Raw genomic sequence first — 17125 nt, 5'->3', positions numbered from 1 at the left:
TCAGGAAAGAGATCACAGAAGTGAAACAATCCCTGGAAGGATTTATAAGCAGAATGGATAAGATGCAAGAGGCCATTGAAGGAATAGAAGCCAGAGAACAGGAACGTATAGAAGCTGACATAGAGAGAGATAAAAGGATCTCCAGGAATGAAACAACACTAAGAGAAATATGTGACCAATACAAAAGGAAAAACATTCGTATTATAGGGATACCAGAAGAGGAAGAAAGAGGAAAAGGGATAGAAAGGGTCTTTGAAGAAATAATTGCTGAAAACTTCCCCAAACTGGGGGAGGAAATAATCGAACAGACCATGGAATTATACAGAACCCCCAACAGAAAGGATCCAAGGAGGACAACACCAAGACACATAATAATTAAAATGGCAAGGATCAAGGACAAGGAAAGAGTTTTAAAGGCAGCTAGAGAGAAAAAGGTCACCTATAAAGGAAAACCAATCAGGCTAACATCAGACTTCTCAACAGAAACCCTACAGGCCAGAAGAGAATGGCATGATATACTTAATGCAATGAAACAGAAGGGCCTTGAACCAAGGATACTGTATCCAGCACGACTATCATTTAAATATGATGGTGGGATCAAACAATTCCCAGACAAGCAAAAGCTGAGGGAATTTGCTTCCCACAAACCACCTCTACAGGGCATCCTACAGGGACTGCTCTAGATGGGAGCACCCCTAAAAAGAGCACAGAACAAAACACACAACATATGAAGAAGGGAGGAGAAGGAATAAGAAGGGAGAGAAGAAAAGACTCTCCAGACAGTGTATATAACAGCTCAATAAGCGAGCTAAGTTAGGCAGTAAGATACTAAAGAAGCTAACCTTGAACCTTTGGTAACCACGAATCTAAAGCCTGCAATGGCAATAAGTACATATCTTTCAATAGTCACCCTAAATGTAAATGGACTTAATGCACCAATCAAAAGACATAGAGTAATAGAATGGATAAAAAAGCAAGACCCATCTATATGCTGCTTACAAGAAACTCACCTTAAACCCAAAGATAAGCATAGACTAAAAGTCAAGGGATGGAAAAACATATTTCAGGCAAACAACAGTGAGAAGAAAGCAGGGGTTGCAGTACTAATATCAGACAAAATAGACTTCAAAACAAAGAAAGTAACAAGAGATAAAGAAGGCCACTACATAATGATAAAGGGCTTAGTCCAACAAGAGGATATAACCATTCTAAATATATATGCACCCAATACAGGAGCACCAGCATATGTGAAGCAAATACTAACAGAACTAAAGAGGGAAATAGACTGCAATGCATTCATTGTAGGAGACTTCAACACACCACTCACCCCAAAGGATAGATCCACCGGGCAGAAAATAAGTAAAGACACACAGGCACTGAACAACACACTAGAACAGATGGACCTAATAGACATCTATAGAACTTTACATCCAAAAGCAACAGGATATACATTCTTCTCAAGTGCACATGGAACATTCTCTAGAATAGACCACATACTAGCTCACAAAAAGAGCCTCAGTAAATTCCACAATATTGAAATTCTACCAACCAATTTTTCAGACCACAAAGGTATGAAAGTAGAAATAAATTCTACAAAGAAAACAAAAAGGCTCACAAACACATGGAGGCTTAACAACATGCTACTAAATAATCAATGGATCAATGAACAAATCAAAATAGAGATCAAGGAATATATAGAAACAAATGACAACAACAACACTAAGCCCCAACTTCTGTGGGATGCAGCGAAAGCAGTCTTAAGAGGAAAGTATATAGCAATCCAGGCACACTTGAAGAAGGAAGAACAATCCCAAATGAATAGTCTAACATCACAATTATTAAAACTGGAAAAAGAAGAACAAATGAGGCCTAAAGTCAGCAGAAGGAGGGACATAATAAAGATCAGAGAAGAAATAAACAAAATTGAGAAGAATAAAACAATAGCAAAAATCAACGAAACCAAGAGCTGGTTCTTTGAGAAAATAAACAAAATAGATAAGCCTCTAGCCCAACTTATTAAGAGAAAAAGAGAGTCAACACAAATCAACATAATCAGAAATGAGAATGGAAAAATCACGACAGACTCCACAGAAATACAAAGAATTATTAAAGACTACTATGAAAACCTATATGCCAACAAGCTGGAAAACCTAGAAGAAATGGACAACTTCCTAGAAAAATACAACCTCCCAAGACTGACCACGGAAGAAACACAAAAGTTAAACAAACCAATTACAAGCAAAGAAATTGAAACAGTAATCAAAAAACTACCCAAGAACAAAACCCCGGGGCCGGACGGATTTACCTCAGAATTTTATCAGACACACAGAGAAGACATAATACCCATTCTCCTTAAAGTGTTCCACAAAATAGAAGAAGAGGGAATACTCCCAAACTCATTCTATGAAGCCAACATCACCCTAATACCAAAACCAGGCAAAGACCCCACCAAAAAAGAAAATTACAGACCAATATCCCTGATGAACGTAGATGCAAAAATACTCAATAAAATATTAGCAAACAGAATTCAACAGTATATCAAAAGGATCATACACCATGACCAAGTGGGGTTCATCCCAGGGATGCAAGGATGGTACAACATTCGAAAATCCATCAACATCATCCACCACATCAACAAAAAGAAAGACAAAAACCACATGATCATCTCCATAGATGCTGAAAAAGCATTTGACAAAATTCAACATCCATTCATGATAAAAACTCTCAGCAAAATGGGAATAGAGGGCAAGTACCTCAACATAATAAAGGCCATATATGATAAACCCACAGCCAGCATTATACTGAACAGCGAGAAGCTGAAAGCATTTCCACTGAGATCGGGAACCAGACAGGGATGCCCACTCTCCCCACTGTTATTTAACATAGTACTGGAGGTCCTAGCCACGGCAATCAGACAAAACAAAGAAATACAAGGAATCCAGATTGGTAAAGAAGAAGTTAAACTGTCACTATTTGCAGATGATATGATACTGTACATAAAAAACCCTAAAGACTCCACTCCAAAACTACTAGAACTGATATCGGAATACAGCAAAGTTGCAGGATACAAAATCAACACACAGAAATCTGTAGCTTTCCTATACACTAACAACGAATCAATAGAAAGAGAAATCAGGAAAACAATTCCATTCACCATTGCATCAAAAAGAATAAAATACCTAGGAATAAACCTAACCAAGGAAGTGAAAGACTTATACTCTGAAAACTACAAGTCACTCTTAAGAGAAATTAAAGGGGACACTAATAAATGGAAACTCATCCCATGCTCATGGCTAGGAAGAATTAATATCGTCAAAATGGCCATCCTGCCGAAAGCAATATACAAATTTGATGCAATCCCTCTCAAATTACCAGCAACATTCTTCAATGAATTGGAACAAATAATTCAAAAATTCATATGGAAACACCAAAGACCCCGAATAGCCAAAGCAATCCTGAAAAAGAAGAATAAAGTAGGGGGGATCTCACTCCCCAACTTCAAGCTCTACTACAAAGCCATAGTAATCAAGACAATTTGGTACTGGCACAAGAACAGAGCCACAGACCAGTGGAACAGATTAGAGACCCCAGAAATTAACCCAAACATATATGGTCAATTAATATTTGATAAAGGAGCCATGGACATACAATGGCAAAATGACAGTCTCTTCAACAGATGGTGCTGGCAAAACTGGACAGCTACATGTAGGAGAATGAAACTGGACCATTGTCTAACCCCATATACAAAGGTAAACTCAAAATGGATCAAAGACCTGAATGTAAGTCACGAAACCATTAAACTCTTGGAAAAAAACATAGGCAAAAACCTCTTAGACATAAACATGAGTGATCTCTTCTTGAACATATCTCCCCGGGCAAGGAAAACAACAGCAAAAATGAGCAAGTGGGACTACATTAAGCTGAAAAGCTTCTGTACAGCGAAAGACACCATCAATAGAACAAAAAGGAACCCTACAGTATGGGAGAATATATTTGAAAATGACAGATCTGATAAAGGCTTGACGTCCAGAATATATAAAGAGCTCACACGCCTCAACAAACAAAAAACAAATAACCCAATTAAAAAATGGGCAGAGGAACTGAACAGACAGTTCTCCAAAAAAGAAATACAGATGGCCAAGAGACACATGAAAAGATGCTCCACATCGCTAATTATCAGAGAAATGCAAATTAAAACTACAATGAGGTATCACCTCACACCAGTAAGGATAGCTGCCATCCAAAAGACAAACAACAACAAATGTTGGCGAGGCTGTGGAGAAAGGGGAACCCTCCTACACTGCTGGTGGGAATGTAAATTAGTTCAACCATTGTGGAAAGCAGTATGGAGGTGCATCAAAATGCTCAAAACAGACCTACCATTTGACCCAGGAATTCCACTCCTAGGAATTTACCCTAAGAACGCAGCAATCAAGTTTGAGAAAGACAGATGCACTCCTATGTTTATCGCAGCACTATTTACAATAGCCAAGAATTGGAAGCAACCTAAATGTCCATCTGTAGATGAATGGATAAAGAAGATGTGGTACATATACACAATGGAATACTACTCAGCCATAAGAAGTGGAAAAATCCAACCATTTGCAGCAACATGGATGGAGCTGGAGAGTATTATGCTCAGTGAAATAAGCCAAGCGGAGAAAGAGAAATACCAAATGATTTCACTCATCTGAGGAGTATAGGAACAAAGGAAAAACTGAAGGAACAAAACAGCAGCAGAATTACAGAACCCAAAAATGGACTAACAGGTACCAAAGGGAAAGGAACTGGGGAGGATGGGTGGGCAGGGAGGGATAAGGGGGGGGAAGAAGAAGGGGGGTATTAAGATTAGCATGCATGGGGGGGAGGGAGAAAGGGGAGGGTGGGCTGCACAACACAGAGAGGACAAGTAGTGACTCTACAACATTTTGCTAAGCTGATGGACAGTAACCGTAATGTGGTTGTTAGGGGGGACCTGATATAGGGGAGAGCATAGTAAACATAGTATTCTTCAGGTAAGTGTAGATTAAAAATTTAAAAAAAAAAAAAAGAAAGAAAGAAAGAAAGGGGGGATTACTCCTTAACAGGATAAAACTATTGGTAAATCAAAGATCAACGCATGCTTTAAATATCCTTAATGTTGATCACTTAAAGGGTGTCAGATGATCAGCTATGGAGGTACTCTTTTCTGATAATATTCCTTTCTCTTAATTAAAAAAAAAAAAAAAAAAAAGCAGTTACTGTGTGCTGACCTCCAATGAGTTCTGCACAGTGGTATAGAGGGCATGTCAAAGTGTGGGCAAAGGGTCTGTTTGTTTCTACGCAGAAGATCAAGGCCTAGCTTGGATACCCAGAAAATGAACTAAGATACGATATGAGGAGGAGCTTCCGGCATCAGCACTCTCTGGAGGACTCGTGCCGGGGGATGATCATCAAAAAGTCTCCACAGGGATCCGGACGATGCTGCGGTTGTGGCTGCATCCAGCCCACCATCTCCTGGACTTGCCATGAGAAGGAGGAGGGAGATGTCTAGGCTGGCATGTGCATACAGTGAGACAACGAATTTGACTGGATCTGTACTGTTGGAACTCAACCAGGAGTTGGGAGGGGTGCAAGTTGTAGCACCCCAAAATCTCATGACTATAGACTATCTATGGTTAAAAGAACATATGGGATGTGAACAGATCCCAGAAATGGGCTGCTTTAATTTGTCTGATGGTTCAAGTACAGTTGGAAAATATCCATCATATCATAGATAAATTTTCACAAATGCCTAGGGTGCCTAAATGGTTTTCTTGGCTTCACTGGAGATGGCTGGTAATTATAGATTTGCTTTGTTTATGTCACCGTATTCCTATTATGTCAATATGTGTGTGCAAATTAGTTAGTAGTTTAAAACCTATACATACTTAAGGTACTATACAAGAAGATATGTCAAAGAAATAATCAATCCTCCCAAGTTTCCTTCATATGCTACATCTATAGCTTTTCTTCTTCCTTCCTAATTACAAACTTTAAATAGAATTCGTGCCTCATATCGAATTTACCGAGTATCATAATTCCTCCAGGTGGTAAAGATACCTCGAGACAAGTGCTGGGCATAGAAGCCACAGGGCATAAATCTGCAAAGAAGTAAAAAGCTAACCTTTGCAAACAATATGGCTTCTCTCTCACTTACCAACTTTACATTTCCCTGTATGGCCCCGGAAGATGACTGGTTAGCCAGAGACGGGTAAGATTCCTCAAGGGAGGAACAACCTAAGACAGGCACAGTCGCAGGGGGGCCATCAGGTGAGAATTTGGGGATCAACAGAGGTGAGGCTCAGAACCTCACCCCCCCTGCTTTGAGAGAAATCTTCTGCATCCGTGGATGTTTTGCTGCCCTTGTCTAACCTGGATTAATACTTAGTCCATAGGCACACACCTGATCATCTGATCATCTACATTTGCCTTCTTACAGCACTAAACTATGTTTTCTACCTTTATCTTGCATCTACCTACCACTTCAGCATTTTATTAAAAATAAAAATAATAATAATAATAATAATAGGAGAAATGTGGGATCAACATATAAATCAAGTACAAAAATCAAATGAATATTCATATTTGACCTGATGGTTTATAGGTCATATTGCATGATCAAAACCGAAAGTTTCTGTGATGACTGCCCTTGTACTGTTCACCATGTAAGAATTTATTCACTCTGTAAGAATTCGTTCACCATGTAAGAACTTGTTCGTTATGCTTCAGAAGATTGGAGACTGACGAGAATTAGGCTTGAGATGGATTAATGATTGTACATTGAGCATTGACCCCCCTATACTGAATTTTATTGTTGTTAACAACCATTTGATCAATAAATATGAGAGATGCCCTCTCAAAAAAAAAAAAAAAAAAAAAAAAAAATGACATGCAGGAATATTCCAAGTAGAGAAAGGGAACAGGAGCAATCATTTTGGGCAGAGGGAACAAAGTGAGAGAAGACCTGGTGCATGTCACACAGTGAAGTTCCAGAGTCCTTTAATATGCTGCTCTGATTGGTGTTCAGGGACACATGGGCCAGGGTCAAGGATTGAGCCACATACTGGGAACCAGTGGATGCTTTTAAGGAATGAGACATGATGAAATATTCGTTTCATAAAGATCAGTGTCTCCTCATACTGGATCTGTGGCAACTTGCTGCACTGATGGACAGTGACTGCACTGGGGTCTGGGTGGGGACTTGATAATATGGGTAAATGTAGTAACCACATTGTTTTTTCATGTGAAACCTTCATAAGAGTGTATATCAATCCTACCTTAATAAAAAATTTAAAAAACAAAAACAAAAACAAAAACAAAAAAAAAAAAAAAAAAAAAAAAAAAGAGTTCCTTGCATATTTTGGGTAGAAGTCCTTTATGAGATTTGTGTTTTACAAATAGGTTTTTCCCAATTTTGTCTTGTCTTTTCATTCTCTTAGTAGTGTCTTTCACAGAGCACAAGTTTTAAATTTTAATAAGGTCTAACCTAATCAATATTTTCTTTGGATTGAATGGATCATGCTTTTGGTGTTGTATTTAATAACCCATCACCAAATCCAACATCATGTAGCTTGTTTCTTATATTTCCTTCTAAAGGTTTTATAGTATTTTGTATTTAGGTCTATGATCCATTTTGAGTAAATTTTTTTGTGAAAGGTGTGATGTCTGTGTCTTGATTCTTCTTTTTTTTTCTTTGCATGTAGATGTCTAATTGTTCTAGTACCATTTATTAATAAGACTCTCCACTGAGTTATCTTTGCTACTTCGTCAAAGATCAGTTGGGCAGCTATAGAAGATTTTTCTTGGGATTACATTGAATTTATAGCCAAGTATCTTAACAATGTCAAGTCTCCCGATTCATCAACACAGAATATTTCTCCATTTATTTAGATCTTTTTTGATATTTTTCATCAGAGTTTTGCAGTTTTCTGCATATAGATCATGAACATGTTTTTTAGAATTATACCTAAGTATCTCATTTTCTGGGTGCTATTACAAATAGTATTGTGTTTAAAATTTTTAATTTCCATTTTTCATTGCTGGCATATAGGAAAGGCTTTTGTATATTAACCTTATATCCTATGTATCATTAGGTACACATACACACATGCGCACTCACACACACACACACACACACACACACACAGACACACACACACACAGTATGCTCCCTATTTTGTTCTTTCTGTTAAAGCCAGTAATTCAAGATAGTTGCAACAGAGGGCAGAATTGTATAAGTAATTTAAACATCTTTTCCTTCTCTTCGGAAAATCACCCCCAAATACAATTACAGTCATGTATGGATTAAGCTGAAAGTACTCTTTTTTGACTCTCTGGTTTTCAAAATTTATATACCAAGGCTACTTAAAAAGCATTAGAGTATTTTTCATGTCACAGTCTAAAATACTTGGTAATATATATAAACCTTCATAAAGCAAAATGATGATTCCTTGAGATAAAAACACTGAAATGTGGATAATGTATTAACTCCTGCATCAGATTAAGTGGTGGGTACTGTGTACTGTACTCTTTGTTCCTGTCCAAGTAAGCTTCAGGATTATTTACTTTTCTTCCCATTCTAGTGCTTGAATGCAGGCTCTTTGAGGTTACCGCCACTGGCAAATGCCAATTAATGTTCTTTATCGCAAGGTTTCTGAAGCTTACGGATAAGACCAATGGAGCGGAAGAGTTATTCTTGAGTCTTGAGTACATGTTAGTGCAGGTAAAGTGGGATATAATTTTTAATCCTTCAAACATTATTCCTTTTGTGTTAGCTATTTTCAGATATCATTTACCTTTGACCCTTTATAATCTAATCCACAAATAGAGGAAATAAATAATTAATAATAATTAGTTGTGCTAATCAGTGGGGAAGCTTTGATTTTAATCCACCCCCCAAACTGTGTATTGGTGCCAAGCACTAAACAGAAGATAGTCATTATTGAATGAATGAATACCAATAGGTGTCACTTTTTGGGAAAAAAGGAATGTTTATAAAGCAAAAGATAAATAGAGCAGTGGATTGAAATGAATGAATCTAAAATCAGTTAAAGACTTGGTTATAATTTTTTTAAAATTTTTTATTAAGGTATGATTTATATACTCTTATGGAGGTTTCACATGAAAAAACAATGTGGTTACTACATTTACCCATACTATCAAGTCCCCACCCTTACCCCAATGCAGTCACTGCCCATTAGTGCAGCAAGTTGCCAGAGATCCACTATGTCCCTTCTCTGTGGTACATTGTTCTCCCCATGATCCCCCACACCATGAACTTTTGGCTTTGTTGAATACAATGAAAGTTTCACTCATCACACATATCCATCACTATGCCTAGGATGACATTTAACTGTCCTTTCTTTAAAAAATACAAATTTTCACTTATTGCAGGAGAGTTTGTGGACCAAGAGTGTAACCCAAACAAAGCTCTTTTTATTTCAAAACAAAGTTCTTTTTATTTCAAATTTTCATAAGCCACTGCCTTTGCCTCCATCAACACACATCTTTATAGAAGGAATTCTATCTAAAAGGTTTATAAGACTCAACATTGCAAGTCCCTTTATGGTAGAGACCATGCTTATTTGCCAGTTTCTGTATCCTCTGTGGCATATTACAACTGACTTACTAAATGTGACAAATGAATCAGTGAATCAATTCGAATTTGCAAATAATTCATGTCCTTAGAAGGTAGCATAGAGTAGTGGTGACTAGAGCATGGGCTGTTTTCAGACTGACCCAGATTAAAGTGCTTTGGGACTTTCTGCTGTGTGACCATGGCAAGAATTGTAACCTTTGACTCAGTGAGTGTTCATTGTTAAGGATCTTAACAGGGTCAAGTATGAAAGTGCACAAAGCACTTTGCGTATGAGATCTTAAGAACTGGTAGCTATTTTGTTTTTACTGTCTGTGGGCTCTAAAGTTAACAGTGGCCTAGGTTAGAAATAATGAGTTTGATTTAAGCTATTTGGACCGCTCTTCGATTTTTCAGGGGGTAGAGTCCAGTCCTTCTCTGGTATCTTACTATGATTATGGAATTTCCCCCTGCACCAATTTTTTTTCCCATGAGGTCCACATTTTCATCACTGGCATGTGTCTGTCTGGAAAGCATCAATTATTTTATTGGGTGATCACTGAGTGCCTGATTGCAATCCTTCACTCAGCTGCTCAGCCAGCGACCATTCATTGAGGATGTCACCTGAGCACAGCACTTGGGGGTTGGGATGTAGCCAGGAAGTGAAACAGGCAGTTTCTGCTCTCAGGGAGTCCCCCATCCAGCTGGAAGTCACTGCCAACATCTTCACTGGTGATGAAGCATAACCCATGAACTACGTGGTGGCGAAGGGATGAGGCTGATGTCACAGGAGGGGTGCCAAAGCTTAGGCATTCAAAAAGAATTTCCCACTGCAGAGCCCTCCTTTTAGAGGCACCAATCTTATGATTCTATTCTCAAAATATTTTTGCAACAGTTTTTTGGGATAAGCCAACCATGGACGTTATTTAAAACAACTTCCTTTAGGCTCCAAAGGCACTTCCAAAAGAGAAGTTCTGAAACTATTTTGGGCAATAACAACTTCTTTGAAATACATGCCTAACATTCTTGAAGGGAAAAATCTTGTTATTTGTGATGTATACATTTTGTACGGTACCCCCTTTATAATTTCTTCAGCTTAAGTCTTTAAGCAATTTTAATTTTAATGTAGTGGTTTTCAAATGGGAGGCAGTTTTGTCCCCTAGGGAATATTTGGAACATTTTTGGTCGTTATGGTTTGGGAAGGGGGCAATTTGCTAGTGGCATTGAGTGTGTAGAGGCCAGGTGTGCTGCTAGACGCCCTACACTTCCCAGGACAGCCCACACAGCTGTTATCCTGCCCCAAATATCAGCGGTGCTCAGGTATATTTTTTTAAAAGTAGGTCTCATTACTTTCTCTCCTGTTATTATCAGAGTAGGTGTTCCAGGCAGGAAAACCAGTACTTTTGTGAAGGGGTCCCTGTTTATGCACAAGGAGCCTGCTTGTTAAGAAAATGTACATGGCAGAGCTTTGGAGATAGGGCAGGTAGGACACCCTTGCTTTCCTACTTGCTAGCCATGTGAACTTGGGTGATTTATTTAACCTCACTAGGCTTCAGTGTTCCCACCTGTAAAAAAGGAGTATTAATCCCCATTTCCTAGGGTTTCTGTAAATACCCATTGAGGTCATGCATGGCAAGTGCTTAACTCAGTTGGTGCTCCATAGATGGTGGCTGGTATGGACCATTACTTAGGATTGAAGGTCACAATCACTGTGAATATCAACAAATATTTACTGAATGCCCATGAAGCATAAAGCTCAGTGCTCGGATGGTGGGGTCTCTGCCCTCAAGAAGTAGAGAGCCTGAAGAAAGAGAATAAAAGACATGTTTTCATGAAGAGGAAATTGATAATATGTGCCTGCCTTTGACGTGCCCATTAATATGTCTGGGAATGTGGGTGGTGAGACTTGGGAGTGGAGGGGCCACTCTGCCTGGGAGTGGGTAGGGAGCTGAGGGCCTCCTCACGACGGGAGCTTCCTCTGCCCCACTCAGGCCGATGGGAAGTGTGGCTACGACACAGGGAGGAAATGAAGGAAACTCTGATGATTTGAGTGTGGGGATTCGACAAAGTGGGGAAATCCAAAGAAGTTGGATTTGGAGTGGGAGATGATGAATTTTAAGCATTTAAATTGCTGAGTTTGCAGTTCTGGAAAAAGTACTCAGGTGTAGTTTTCAGCCAACTAAAGGAAATGTAGGATTGGAAATCTGGAGAGAGATTGGACAGACATCTACATACATGTGAATGCTGGAACCACAAGAGGAAACGGGGTCTCTGAATGACAGTAGGAACTGGTTATGGGGAAATTACTTGATACTCAAAAGGAGGAAAGGGAAAGGAAGCCTTGTGAAGGAATTGAGAGATGGGAAGAGAATCCGATGTCATGGTTTCCCAGAAATCAAGGAGTGGCTGACTGCATCAGTTCTGTTTAGAGATCTGGACAAATGAGAAGTGAACAAAGCCCCTGGGTTTGGTGAGTGGGAGCCAGTGGAAACTCCTGAGATGAAGGGGCTGTATGTGGTTAGAACCAAACTGCAGGGTTTTAAGAGGTGAGTGTGTAGAAATGAAATGGAGAAGCAGCACATATTGAGAATTTGTTTAAGAAGTTTCTCAATAAGAGGAGAAAGATGAAAAGTCAGGATAGGATGGGGTTCAGGTCAGGTTTGATCCAGGATATGGCTGTTTGTGTGGAGCAGGAAATGAACCATGGAGAGGGGCAGATTGGAGATGCTGCTGTGTCTCTGTGAGGAGGACAGGAGTGAGAATTTGGAGAAGGGTGGGGTCCTTGGGAAGAATGCTGGGCATCCCTTCCTTTGGCATAGGCAGGAAAGAGGAAAATGGGTGGACATTGCTAATTTAAAATTCAGAGAAGAGGATAAGTGAAGTGTACCAGAGACTTTAATTTCCCTGTATCTATTCCCCTTTCATAGTAAGTAACGTACCCTCTCCTGAATTTTTAGCCCAGCAAATATTTGTTAGGAAGGAAGACTGTATTTCCTAGCTTTCCTTGAACCTAGATATGAGCACATGTCTAAGTTTTGGCTGATAGGATGTAAATGGAAGTGATAGGGATAACTTCTAAGAAGTTTCCAGGAAGTGAAGGGTTGTGGCTTTCTTCTCTTCTTTCCTCCTTCCTGCTGGTTGGATTGTGATATGACGGCCGGAGATAGAACAGCCATTTCAGACCAAGAGGTATCCTTGAGAAGGGAGGTTAGGCAAGGTCAAGCAACAGGGTGGAAGGAACCCGAGTCTCTGACACTGTGGTATGTCTGTAGCCCTGGGCCACCCACTTGCTGACTTGTGTATGAGAGATATTAAGTCACTGTTAATTTGGGTTTTCTGTTAACTTGCAGCCAATTGTAATCCTAGCCAATATCTGAGGCAACTTTTCAGGTAGGTTTGATCTAAGTCAAATCAATGTGGAGGCCATCTTTGAAAGGGAGAATAGGAAAGGTGAGTAGGAGGGATGAAATCTAGGATTGCTGCTGAGAAGGCACCTTTAGGATACACATGAGGGAATGTCTGAAAGAACTGTAGGCCTACTGGCCCAAGGACTTGATAGCCCACCCGGTTTTGTAGGAATATATCAGAATATGTCAGGGGAGATGCAACCTGTTTGCAGGAAAGCTGTGGTTCAAGATGTAGAAGGTCAGTTTGACAGGAAATTGCACTTTCAGTAGGTTCAGGAGAACAGAAAGTATTCATACCAGGGAGCCAGGCTCAGTTAACCCTTTTTCTGAGCTAACATTGTGGGATCGAATAAAGTATTGCATAACCAATGATGACAGTAATCTAAGAAAAATGTGTCAAATGTAAAGTTAGCAGATCCTTGGCCATGCCTGAATTCAAGGGCCACATAGACATCTTTTCAGGTGTTCACTTGAATTTTACTTCCTCTGGGATCTTTAATATGTATAAGACATTGTCCTATTATTCTTGTCTTCAGAATTTTTCTTACTATTAACTAACAACCTATGAAAACATTTTCCAAAATTTACTTTTAGTTTGCCGTGTCTCCCAATAAACGTTTCTCATCATATTTTATAAGTATTTAGGATTCCCTGAGAAACAACATGAAATGTGCCATCTCTTGCACGTTCATATGATATGAGCCTTTCTTGGATGGGTGTGTGGCGGCTGTTCCTGATCCGCTCCGTCCCTCAGGAGTGGTTTCCTTTTCATTTTGTACAGAGTCAGTCCATGACAGGAATGCTTCTCAAAGCACAGAATGCTATTGGAGAACTCTCTCTTGAAATAGGGACAACCCGGAAAGGGATCCAGTACTTCCAGAAAGCGTGGCCGAACCTGATGGATTTTTTGCCCAGCAACTTAGAGGATGACCAGGACTTGGTGAAGCAAGAAGGTAAGGTGCATACATGCAGAGGAATAACCTCTTGCTCCAGAGTCGGATGCCTGGGCTGTACCCGCCGTCGGGAAAGGGAAGCAGTGTGTGATTTACAGGCTTGGTTCTTCCGGTGGGCTGGCGGGCGTGGGAGGGCTGACCGTAACGCACTCCTCTTCTGACAGGCCACGTGTTCAGAATGTTGGAGGCCATTGTGGAGCCTCAGAAAAGGAGGCTTCCAGCAGTGAGGACGGTCATTCAGAGCCTGACTCTCTGGGTTCAAATTCCAGCTCTCCACTCACTGGCTCTCTGCTCTTTAAGCTTTCTGGGTCACATTTCCCATATTTGTCAGGAAGTGATAAAAACAGTATCTACATTTCATGTTGTTGTGAGACCGAAAGCGTTCATAGGAGACTGGAGAGCACACAGAATGGTGCCTGGCATGTAGTTGCGAACTCACTGATGGTGGCTGTGATTTAATCTCCAGTGTTTGATGCTTGAGGCTGCTGTGGTGCCACTAAGAGAGCTGAGACAAAAAAAATGTTTGGTGAGTGAAGATATTAAGCATTTGTGACCCATTGATTTATAGTCAGACTAAACTAAAGGACTCCAGGCTTATGTAATACTGAAAGGGCTGTGTCAGTTAGCTTTTATTGTATAACCATCCCTCAACTCAGCAGCTTAAAGCAACAGCCATTTATTATTGTCTGTGGGTTAGCTGGGGGATTCCACTGGTCCAGGGTGGGCTCAGCACACCCTTCCTGTGCCCCGGCTTTTACTCTTTCATAGCTGATTTAGCCTATCCAGTAGCTTGGGGGATGTTCTAGGTTAAATTCTAAAGTTTTGTTTTTGTAGCTTCTCCCCCTTCCTTCCTGGTTCTCTGACTTGCCTTTCACTGTCAGCTTTCTTCAACATAATTTTCCTTTCACCTCTCATCAGGAAGGTGACCTCCTCCCACTTTCAGGAAGAATGTGATGTTGGTGATCTCTAACATCTAAGTGCGCATCAGTGTTAAATCTTTCTCGGAGCATTTGCAGATGAGGGAGTGTCTGAGGGTAAGATGACAGGTGCTACACGGCAGGGAGGAGGTGGGAAGGAAGGCTCTGGGGTCTGATTGCCTGGGGCAAGTTAGTAACAGTGAGAACTTGGCTATGTCCTTGATACTTATCTCATTCATTTCCTCATTGGTTAAGTGAGAGTGGTAATAGGATCTTCCTCACAGGATGATCTTGAGGGCTAAGAGATCCTTTATGTAAAGTGCCGAACAGAATGCCTGGCACATGCCAAGAGTTCAATGAATTGAGTTCTTAGCATTATCATTTTGCTCCCCAGCAGGTAGTTGTTGAGGTACTTGACACCACATAAGCCTCCTTTTGTTCCTCAGAAGACCAGTGCCGTGAGCAAAGAACTAGACTTTCTTTAGAGAACCAAAAACTTGACAGTAGGACCATTGCCTCATAAAAGAAAAATCTGAACGCATAGCACACTGACTGAGTCATCGCTACCGCCCCTCTGCTCCACTGCAAATCCTGAGCTTGAAGGGTGTGAGTCACAGACACTTAATGCTGCCTCTGTGTCAGAGGACCTGACCATACTTGGCCTCATTGTCAGAGGTCAACCTTCTGAAACAGCAGAGAAGCCTTTTTCCTTGTTGAAAATTGTCCTTAGGACAGGATTTTTATAAACATTGGTTAAGACCAGGGGATACTTTGCTGTGCTGTCAATCCTTTGTCCTGGTGGCCAGGAGCCCGCGAGACTACTGTCACACACTAGAGAAATGATCCATGGGATCCGAGGGCCTCATAGAATAGGGATGGGTAGGGCTGGATAAATGAGATCAAATTAAAAATTTTGATAAACAAGACAGAGAAGAATGAATATAGTCTCGAGAGGAAAACTGATACCTTCTCAGCAAAATAAATGTCGCCTACTCTTCCTCAACTCTGCCTCCATCCATCAGCAGCTCCTTTCATCAGCATCCTCCTCACAGCCGGGTTCCCTTACCCCTTCACTTGCCATTTTCTGCCATTTGACTTCCACTGCCACCCAAATCATTTCCCCCACTCCTATGGAAGCCGTCAGGAACAGGCGAAATGTGCTTTGTGATCTTGTTGGTCCTCTCCTGCTGAAGTACTGGACTGGGTTTGATGGCACATGCCAAGAGTTCCTGGAGCAATGCCCCCCTGGCTTCTGTGATTCCCTCCCTCATGGGTCTTGCCTCTGTCCATGCCTTCTCACTTTCTTTTGTGGGTTCCCACTTTCTCTCCTAGACTCTTGTCCAAATGGCAGGGCTCTCTGGGTTCAGTTCCTGGGCTCTGCTTGTCTCAGGCTTCGCACCTCCTCCTCACGGATGCCTGGGGTTTCTGCCGTCACTCCAGGTGGTGCCGGCTCCTTGTGTCCAGCCCCTTCTCGGAGCTCTATCGTCAGCTGCAGGTGTGTGCCTCCAGGTGCCTGTGGCACGTCTCCTTTTGAGTATTCCAAAGTCTCTGGACATTTCCGAGTCAGCGTTCTCAAGACTGAGCACCTCACCTCCTCTCCCTGACAAGATGCATCTTCTCCTGTCGCACCCAGTGCAGACACTGTGGCAACGTCTTTATGATATATGTTATCAGTCCCTGTGCCAAACACATTATATACATTTTCTCATTTGGTCCTCACAACTCTGTTATCTTCATTTTGCACATGAGAAAACTGAGGTTTAGGAGATTAAGATGCTTGCCCAACTTTTAAGTGGCTGCGCCAGGGCTAGCACCCAGGGAGTCTGAGTGCCGAGCTTCTGTGCCCGATCGCTGTGTCCCCACGGGGCCGCCCGACTTAGCACTCAAGCCCCTACCACGTCATTCTGCATGTATGCCCACTGCAGGGCTCCCAGCGCCAGAACCGCCCAGTCAGGGGAGCCAGCCGCTCCAGGCTGCCTACACATCACGGCCGCTTCGCTCTCCCACACCCTCCTCAGTCTTCCTCTGTACCATCGGGCCTCCCTGCCTAGAGCCTCACCGGCTTCCATTTATCCTCCACACCCCAGCCAGGCACATATTCTCAAATGCAAATTGGATCACATCGTTCTCTTAATGAAAATTCAATATGAAAGTTCAAAACTCTTGGGTTTGCACTCAGTGCCCATCCTGGGTGCACAGTCCTCTGTTTCACTCTCCAATCTCTCCTCCTATTTTGGGAAATCCTCTGAGGGT

The 17125-nt window shown here is 41.2% G+C and overlaps 1 protein-coding gene across 1 annotated transcript in view; it reads left to right on the top strand.

Annotated features, from left to right (window-relative positions):
* The window catches only part of LOC108395223 (putative tetratricopeptide repeat protein 41), a 52284-nt gene that overhangs the window by 22874 nt on the left and 12285 nt on the right, over window positions 1-17125 (top strand). The window contains 3 exon segments of the mRNA XM_073214323.1: window positions 8604-8743; window positions 13784-13955; window positions 16205-16367. Coding sequence (XP_073070424.1) covers window positions 8604-8743; window positions 13784-13955; window positions 16205-16367 — 475 coding nt within the window.

This window comes from Manis javanica, chromosome 10 (assembly GCF_040802235.1).
Source record: "Manis javanica isolate MJ-LG chromosome 10, MJ_LKY, whole genome shotgun sequence".
Lineage (NCBI taxonomy): Eukaryota > Metazoa > Chordata > Mammalia > Pholidota > Manidae > Manis > Manis javanica.
Note: the sequence above shows the minus strand (reverse complement) of the source record. Positions and strands in the feature narration are given on the sequence as shown.